Source organism: Oncorhynchus mykiss, chromosome 1 (assembly GCF_013265735.2).
Source record: "Oncorhynchus mykiss isolate Arlee chromosome 1, USDA_OmykA_1.1, whole genome shotgun sequence".
Lineage (NCBI taxonomy): Eukaryota > Metazoa > Chordata > Actinopteri > Salmoniformes > Salmonidae > Oncorhynchus > Oncorhynchus mykiss.
In genome coordinates this window covers 14,479,370-14,488,875 of record NC_048565.1, presented here as the reverse complement: position 1 = coordinate 14,488,875, position 9,506 = coordinate 14,479,370, and the positions used below count along the sequence as shown (strand labels likewise).

At 42.3% G+C, this 9,506-nt stretch overlaps 1 protein-coding gene across 5 annotated transcripts in view; it reads right to left on the bottom strand.

The window, feature by feature from the left end:
• LOC110486505 (rab GTPase-activating protein 1-like) overlaps positions 1 to 9,506 on the bottom strand; it is a 145,304-nt gene that overhangs the window by 6,973 nt on the left and 128,825 nt on the right. For all 5 annotated transcript variants that reach the window (XM_036947517.1, XM_036947567.1, XM_036947684.1 and 2 more), the window contains 3 exons: positions 2,086 to 2,301; positions 1,878 to 1,961; positions 1,461 to 1,532 (listed from right to left, as the gene is read on the bottom strand). In XM_036947517.1, coding sequence (XP_036803412.1) covers positions 1,461 to 1,532; positions 1,878 to 1,961; positions 2,086 to 2,301 — 372 coding nt within the window. The remainder of the gene's footprint in view (positions 1 to 1,460; positions 1,533 to 1,877; positions 1,962 to 2,085; positions 2,302 to 9,506) is intronic.

Sequence of the window (9,506 nt, the reverse complement as noted above, 5' to 3'; positions counted from 1 at the left end):
AGCAGCAGGTGTGGCTGAAATAGCAGAATCCACTAATTTCAAGTGGTGTCCACATACTTTTGTATAAATAGTGTAAGTATACACAACATAAAGACTATATATAAAGTATACTCTTGGCATTTTCTCAACCAGCTTCATGAGGTAGTCACCTGAAATGCATTTCAATTAACAGGTGTGCCTTGTTAAAAGTTGTGGAATTTCTTTCCTTCCTTCTTAATGCGTTTGAGCCAATCAGTTGTGTTGTGACAAGGTAGGAGTGGTATACAGAAGATAGCCCTATTTGGTAAAATACCAAATCCATATTATGGCAAGAACAGCTCAAATAAGCAAAGAGAAAGTTAATCAACTGTTCAGAGGAGTGTGTGAATCAGGCCTTCAGGGTAGAATTCCTGCAAAGAAACTACTACTAAAGGACACCAATAAGAAGACGACTTGCTTGGGCCATGAAACACGAGCAATGGACATTAGACCGGTGGAAACCTGTCCTTTGGTCTGAGGAGTCCAAATTCGAGATTTTTGGTTCCAACCGCCGTGTCTTTGTGAGACACAGAGTTGGTGAACGAATGATCTCCGCATGTGTGGTTCCCACCGTGAAGCATGGAGGTGGTGTGGGGGTGCTTTGCTGGTGACACTGTCTGTGATTTATTTATAATTCAAGGCACACTTAACCAGCATGGCTACCACAGCATTCTGCAGCAATATGCCATCCCATCTTGTTTGAGCTTAGTCAGACAATCATTTGTTTTTCAACAGGACAATGACCCAAAACACCTACAGGCTGTGTAAGAGCTATTTGACCAAGGAGAGTGATGGAGTGCTGCATCAGATAAGCTGGTCAACACAATCACCTGACCTCAACCCAATTGAGATGGTTTGGACCATAGAGTGAAGGAAAAGCAGCCAACAGTCTTGAAGGAGTTCCCACAGCATATGTAGGAACTCCTTCAAGACTGTTGGAAAAGCATTCCTCATGAAGCTGGTTGAGAGAATGCCAAGAGTGTGCAAAGCTGTCATCAAGGCAAAGGGTGGCTACTTTGAAGATTTTTTAAACACTTTGGTTACTACATGATTCCATATGTGTTATTTCATAGTTGTGATGTCTTCACTTCTACAATGTAGAAAACAGTAAAAAAATAAAGAACAACCCTTGAATGAGTAGGTGTGTCCAGAATGTAATGTAATGGTAATGAAAAGATAAAGTATGTATACACAACATAAATACTATATATAGTAAGATGTAAGAGTAAGATGGTAATAAGATGTATACTTACACAGACACACTGAAATATATTATATTTCCATTTTCCTTTGCAATGAGTCCATAACCACATTAGCATTACGGACAAAGACATTTTATCGCCACAGCAGTGATGGGCTTTTATTCCAACACTACTAGAACCCTTCTTCATACCACCTAATAATAATGACATGACAGATGCCATACACAGATCCTGTCCTACCTTGATGATGTCCAGCTCCTCCTTGGTGGCAGCCTGCTGCTTCTCTAGCCTGGTGCTGAGATGAGAACAGATCTGTGAACACACAGGAAGGACTGCGTGTTTACTAAGCTACTACATATTACCTGGACAGGTTCAGTGACCTTTCAGATAAACCAGAACATACAGAAGACGCATCTCAATTAGGATTGAATGGGATTTTAGGGGACATCGTAGGATTAGGATCGAATTTCTCCAGAGGGGAAATGTATCTTGGACATGAAATAGTGCTGCTGCTTCCAGAGAATATCGCAGGTTAAAAACCAAACATCATAGAAGCACCGATCTCCCCACCCACACAAAGCTAATCAGCTACTGGCAAGGTTGTGACGTAGACCATACACACACTGTTCTCCTCTCTTACGTGTCTCTGGATCCTACCTGTTTGTATTCGGTGATGATAGCTGTAGTTTTCTTGATCTCTGACTCTGCTTTCTCCAGCTCTCTCCTGAACACCTCTTTAATCTGGACAGACACGGCAAGATGGCAACCACACATTAGCTATGATCGTAAAACACTTGCTACTTCAGTCACCTGGGCTTCTCTTCTCCCAAAGCACTTGCATGTGTGTGACTGTGAGCTGTGTAACCTGTGCCGTCTCCTCCGCCTGCCTCCTCTTCTCCTCCTCCGTCTCCACCAGGCGCTGTTTGGTGCAGAGCAGCTCCTTGTTCAGCACGTCTGCCTTGTCTTCCGCCTGGTCTAGGTCGGTCCGCAGGGCAATCTTACTGGTCACCAGCTCATGGGCCAGGTCATCGTTTTCCTGCTCCAGACGCATGCTGGCCTCCTGCAGCCGACGGTTCTCCCTCTGTGAGCAACACACACATTGCATTTCACATTTTAGTCATTTAGCCGTTCATCTTAAGATAGCTGGGTGAGACAACCACATATCACAGCCGTAGCAAGTACATTTTCCATCCAAAAAGTACACAACCACACACACACTAGTGATGTGCAGGTTGACTCATTACCCGCAGTCATATCCGAAGGGCAGGTGGGTTTAGGGTCATGAAATATTGTGTGGATGAAGTGTGGGTGGGTTGAATAAAGAGAAAACGATGCATTAAAAATCCATGAATGTCTAATTACTGTGCAGTTGATATCTATAGGATACACTGAGGTTTATATTTTATTCTCTGTATCTGGCGTTAGTGTGTAGCCTCAGCTTTAGGGCCTAACTGTAGCATGCCAAATACACGCCAGCTAACAAATACACGCCAACTGACAAATACACGCCAACTGACAAATACACGCCAACTGACAAATACACATCAGCTGACAAATACACGCCAATTGACAAACACACGCCAACTGACAAATACACGGCAACTGACAAATACACATCAGCTGACAAATACACGCCAACTGACAAATACACGCCAACTGACAAATACACGCCAACTGACAAATACACACCAACTGACAAATACACACCAACTGACAAATACACACCAACTGACAAACACACATCAGCTGACAAATACACGCCAACTGACAAATACACGGCAACTGACAAATACACGGCAACTGACAAATACACATCAGCTGACAAATACACGCAAACTGACAAATACACGCCAACTGACAAATACACACCAACTGACAAATACACACCAACTGACAAATACACACCAACTGACAAATACACACCAGCTAACAAATACACGTCAACTGACAAATACACGCCAACTGACAAATACACGCCAACTGACAAATACACGCCAACTGACAAATAGACGCCAACTGACAAATACTCGCCAACTGACAAATACACACCAACTGACAAATACACGCCAACTGACAAATACTTTTGAAAACCTGGGATGAAAAAGTTACGTTGATCCACTGAGGATTAAAGGGCAACGTCTGAGTTTAATTAATAAGAAGAAAACTGCGAAATGGAGAATAGAAGGAGGGCCAGTAGCCTAATGTCTGGTGAAGTAGTAAAAGAGGATGATCGCAGTGTTATGTGTGATCATTGTGAGGTGCTATACACATTTAACAGTCACAACCCATTGTGCACAGAGATACTGTTCAGATGGGTTAAATGGAATAGTAACTGAAATTTGGACAAGGACTTTAGGTCTATAACCTCTCACATAGCCTAATATAATGTTAATTCCTTCAGAATTATGCATTTCTTGCAGTAAAATGATACACCAAATATAAATTTTGACTCCAACTGGAGTGGAGAAATATGCTTTTTTTATTTCTGCATCTTGAGAGAATGAATGCACAGTTAAGGTGCTGTCTATGTTAATCAGCATCATTAAAGCTGATAGTATTTCAAACAAAATATGCATCAAGCCAAAATGAAATCTTATCAAAAACATGTTGGGCGATTTTTACAGCTTTTAATTTCCTTAAAACCGGTTAAGCTGATGTAATTTGGAAAACTTGAATTTTTTATTTATTTCACCTTTATTTAACCAGGTAGGCAAAGTTGAGAACAAGTTCTCATTTACAATTGCGACCTGGCCAAGACAAAGCAAAGCAGTTCGACACATACAACAACACAGAGTTACACATGGAGTAAAACAAACATGGAGTAAAACAAACATACAGTCAATAATACAGTAGAAAAATAAATCTATATACAATGTGAGCAAATGAGGTGAGAAGGGAGGTAAAGGCAAAAAAAAGGCCATGGTGGCGAAGTAAACAGAATATAGTAAGTAAAACACTGGAATGGTAGATTTGCAGTGGAGGAATGTGCAAAGAAGAGATCGAAATAATGTGGTGCAAAGGAGCAAAATAAATAAATAAATACAGTAGCGGGAGAGGTAGTTGTTTGGGCTAAATTATAGATGGGCTATGTACAGGTGCAGTAATCTGTGAGCTGCTCTGACAGCTGGTGCTTAAAGCTAGTGAGGGAGATAAGTGTTTCCAGTTTGAGATTTTTGTAGTTCGTTCCAGTCATTGGCAGCAGAGAACTGGAAGGAGAGGCGGCCAAAGGAGGAATTGGTTTTGGGGGTGACCAGAGAGATATAACTGCTGGAGCGCGTGCTACAGGTGGGTGCTGCTATGGTGACCAGCGAGCTGAGATAAGGGGGGACTTTACCTAGCAGGGTCTTGTAGATGACCTGGAGCCAGTGGGTTTGGCGACGAGAATGAAGCGAGGGCCAGCCAACAAGAGCGTACAGGTCGAAGTGGTGGGTAGTATATGGGGCTTTGGTGACAAAACGGATGGCACTGTGATAGACTGCATCCAATTTATTGAGTAGGGTATTGGAGGCTATTTTGTAAATGACATCGCCGAAGTCGAGGATCGGTATGATGGTCAGTTTTACGAGGGTATGTTTGGCAGCATGAGTGAAGGTTGCTTTGTTGCGAAATAGGAAGCCAATTCTAGATTTAACTTTGGATTGGAGATGTTTGATGTGAGTCTGGAAGGAGAGTTTACAGTCTAACCAGACACCTAGGTATTTGTAGTTGTCCACATATTCTAAGTCAGAACCGTCCAGAGTAGTGATGCTAGATGGGCGGGCAGGGGCAAGCAGCCATCGGTTGAATAGCATGCATTTAGTTTTACTTGTATTTAAGAGCAATTGGAGGCCACGGAAGGAGAGTTGTATGGCATTGAAGCTCGTCTGGAGGGTTGTTAACACAGTGTCCAAAGAAGGGCCATAAGTCTACAGAATGGTGCCGTCTGCGTAGAGGTGGATCAGAGACTCACCAGCAGCAAGAGCAACATCATTGATGTATACAGAGAAAAGAGTCGGTCCAAGAATTGAACCCTGTGGCCCCCATAGAGACTGCCAGAGGCCCGGACAACAGGCCCCCCGATTTGACACACTGAACTCTATCAGAGAAGTAGTTGGTGAACCAGGCGAGGCAATCATTTGAGAAACCAAGGCTATTGAGTCTGCCGATGAGGATGTTGTGATTGACAGAATTGAAAGCCTTGGCCAGGTCAATGAATACGGCTGCACAGTATTGTTTCTTATCGATGGCGGTTAAAATATTGTTTAGGACCTTGAGCGTGGCTGAGGTGCACCCATGACCAGCTCTGAAACCAGATTGCATAGCGGAGAAGGTATGGTGGGATTCGAAATGGTCAGTAATCTGTTTGTTAACTTGGCTTTCGAAGACCTTAGAAAGGCAGGGTAGGATAGATATAGGTCTGTAGCAGTTTGGGTCAAGAGTGTCCCCCCCTTTGAAGAGGGGGATGACCGCAGCTGCTTTCCCATCTTTGGGAATCTCTGACGACACGAAAGAGAGGTTGAACAGGCTAGTAATAGGGGTTGCAACAATTCATTTTTTAGAAAGAAAGGGTCCAGATTGTCTAGCCCAGCTGATTTGTAGGGGTCCAGATTTTGCAGCTCTTTCATAACATCAGCTGACTGGATTTGGGAGAAGGAGAAATGGGGAAGGCTTGGGCGAGTTGCTGTGGGGGGTGGAGTGCTGTTGACCGGGGTAAGGGTAGCCAGGTGGAAAGCATGGCCAGCCGTAGAAAAATGCTTATTGAAATTCTCAATTATATTGGATTTATCGGTGGTGACAGTGTTTCCTATCCTCAGTGCAGTGGGCAGCTGGGAGGAGGTGTTCTTCTTCTCCATGGACTTTACAGTGTCCCAGAACTTTTTTGAGTTTGTGTTGCAGGAAGCAAATTTCTTCTTGAAAAAGCTAGCCTTGGCTTTTCTAACTGCCTGTGTATATTGGTTTCTAGCTTCCCTGAAAAGTTGCATATCCTACAACGCCATAGGATGTTTTTGTGTTGGTTTAGGGCAGTCAGGTCTGTAGAGATCCAAGGGCTATATCTGTTCCTGATTCAAAATGTATTGAATGGGGCATGCTTATTTAATATGGTGAGGAAGGCATTTAAAAAAAACCAACAGGCATCCTCTACTGATGGGATGAGATTAATATCCTTCCAGGATACCCCGGCCAGGTCGATTAGAAAGGCCTGCTCGCTGAAGTGTTTCAAGAAGCGTTTGACAGTGATGAGTGGAGGTTGTTTGACCGCTGACCCATTACGGATGCAGGCAATGAGGCAGTGATCGCTCTGAGATCTTGGTTGAAAACAACAGAGGTGTATTTAGAGGGCAAGTTGGTTAGGATGATATCTTTGAGGGTGCCCGTGTTTACGGGTCCGGATAGGTGATTGTAGCCCAGGAGTGACTGATGGAAGTCTTCAGCTGGCTAGCTCCAGAACAATTGATGTTTGCTCCGGGATCGACGTAAGCCAATAGTCGCATGGATAGCAGCTAGCTAGCTGCAAGATCCAGGTGTAAATGTCCAGAGCTTTCGGTTGAAATCCGGGGATATGGAGAGAAAAATAGGTCCGGTATGTTCTGGTCTGAGTTGTGTTGTTCAAAACTGGCGATAGCTTTTCGAGCTAAAGGATAGCTGATGACCACAAACCGTAGTTAGCTGAATACTAACGTTAGCCAGTAAACTGACTAGCTTCTGGCAAGTGAACTGGCTAGCTTCTGGCCAGGTAAATAATATATATATATATTTTAAATTGGTGAGGAGAGTTGCAGGAGAGTGTTTTGAAGTTGAGTTTTTGGAAAAAAAATATAAAAGATATGCGAAGAAAGATGTAAATATATATATATATATATATATATATATATATATATATATATATATATATATATATATATATATACACACGGGACACGACAAGACGAGGACAAAAGACGTGTGACTGCTATACCATCTTGGTATGAAAATGATATTAATATTGCATTTTTTCCCAAGTCTCTAAGTGTCTTCCCTGCCCAAGACAAGCAGAGATGAAACTCTTTATGAAAACTTTACAGATGTCAACTAGGTTGAAGCAGTCATTCTATCAATTTATTACATTATTCTGGTGAGCTAGGGTTTATTTAATCTTCTAGGGCAACATGCAATGACAGAACAGAAGCGGCATAGATCTAATTATAGTCAAGTTGACTAACAAATAGCCTATCAAAATTTGATTGGTCACATACACATGGTTAGCAGATGTTATTGCGGGTGTAGTGAAATGCTTGTGTTTCTAGCTCCAACAGCGCAGTAATATCTAACAAATTACACAACATATACCCAATACACACAAATCTAAGTAGGAATGAATTAAGACTATATACATATGGACGAGCGATGTCAGAGCGGAACGGACTAAGATACAGTAGAATAGTATAATACATATACAGTAGAATAGAATACAGTATATACATATGAGATGAGTAATGCAAGATATGTAAACATTAAGTGAATGAGTAGTATAGAAAACGTAGAATAGTATAGAAAACGGTATTTACAGGTACCACTAATCATCTTGAACAACCCCAAACCAGAAAATACAACCCCAAACAAAAATAAATGTAACATGTAACAATTTAAAAGATTTACTGAGTTACAGCTCACATAAAGAAATCTTTAGACCGTAATCTATGGATTTCACACGACTGGCAATACAGTTATGCATCTGATGGTCACAGATAGCATTTTTAAGAGGTTAAAAAGTAGTCAGTATCTGGTGTGATCACCCTTTTCCTCATGCAGCGCGACACATCTCCTTCGCATTGAGTTGATCAGGCTGTTGATTGTGGCCTGTGGAATGCTGTACACACACCACTTAAATGGCTGTGCAAAGTTGATGGATATTGGCGGGAACTGGAATGCGCTGACATACACGTACCAAACCTGCTCTGGTGGACATACCTGCAGTCAGCATGCCACTTGCACGCTCCCTCAAAACTTGTGACATCTATGGAATTGTGTTGTGTAACAAAACTGCACCTTTTAGAGTGGCCTTTTATTGTCCCCAGCACATGGTGTTATGATGATCATGCTGTTTAATCAGCTTATTGACGTCACCTGTCAGGTGGATGAATTATCTTGGCTAATGAGAAATGCTCATTAACAGGGATGTAAACAAATGTGTGCACCACATTTGAGAGAAATAAGCTTTTTGTGCATATAAAACATTTCTGGGATCATTTATTCAGCTCATGAAACATGGGACAAACATTTAGCATGTTAGCACGTTTACATATTTGTTCAGTATAGATTAAAGGAGTAACTCCGGTAGGACTAAAACATTCTTCCTCACCTAAAGTTCAACTGTCGGAGTCAGTTGACGCACTAGTGTGCACTGCCTTCATAGGCCTGCAGCCTAGCTAAGCCAATAGTAACCATACCACACCTTCACAAAAGTTGCCCACATACACAGCAGCTGAGGTCCCTGGAGGTGACATGGCGATGCCCACCTACTTGCCTTTTAGCATGGGCATCATGGCCCCCAGCACATGTACATTCTAATGTCTCCCTCAATCTTCTCTTCTCCATTTCTTCTGCTGTAGGAGACATTGAAGATGAACAAGGCAGCGTTCAAGACGATGCTGTGACAGCTCATCTACAGCCACAGTGATGTGAATTTGTGAACAGCAGTTTTCAGTTCTTTCCACAGATTCTCGATTGGATTCAGGTCTGGACTTTGACTTGGCCATTCTAACACCTGGATATGTTTATTTTTTAACCATTCCATTGTAGATTTTGCTTTATGTTTTGGATCATTGTCTTGTTGGAAGACAAATCTCCGTCCCAGTCTCAGGTCTTTTGCAGACTCCATCAGGTTTTCTTCCAGAATGGTCCTGTATTTGGCTCCATCCATCTTCCCATCAATTTTAACCATCTTCCCTGTCCCTGCTGAAGAAAAGCAGGCCCAAACCATGATGCTGCCACCACCATGTTTGACAGTGGGGATGGTGTGTTCAGCTGTGTTGCTTTTACGCCAAACATAACATTTTGCATTGTTGGCAAAAAGTTCAATTTTGGTTTCATCTGACCAGAGCACCTTCTTCCACATGTTTGGTGTGTCTCCCAGGTGGCTTGTGGCAAACTATAAACAACACTTTTTATGGATATCTTTAAGAAATGGCTTTCTTCTTGCCACTCTTCCATAAAGGCCAGATTTGTGAAATATACGACTGATTGTTGTCCTATGGACAGAGTCTCCCACCTCAGCTGTAGATCTCTGCAGTTCATCCAGAGTGATCATGGGCCTCTTGGCTGCATCTC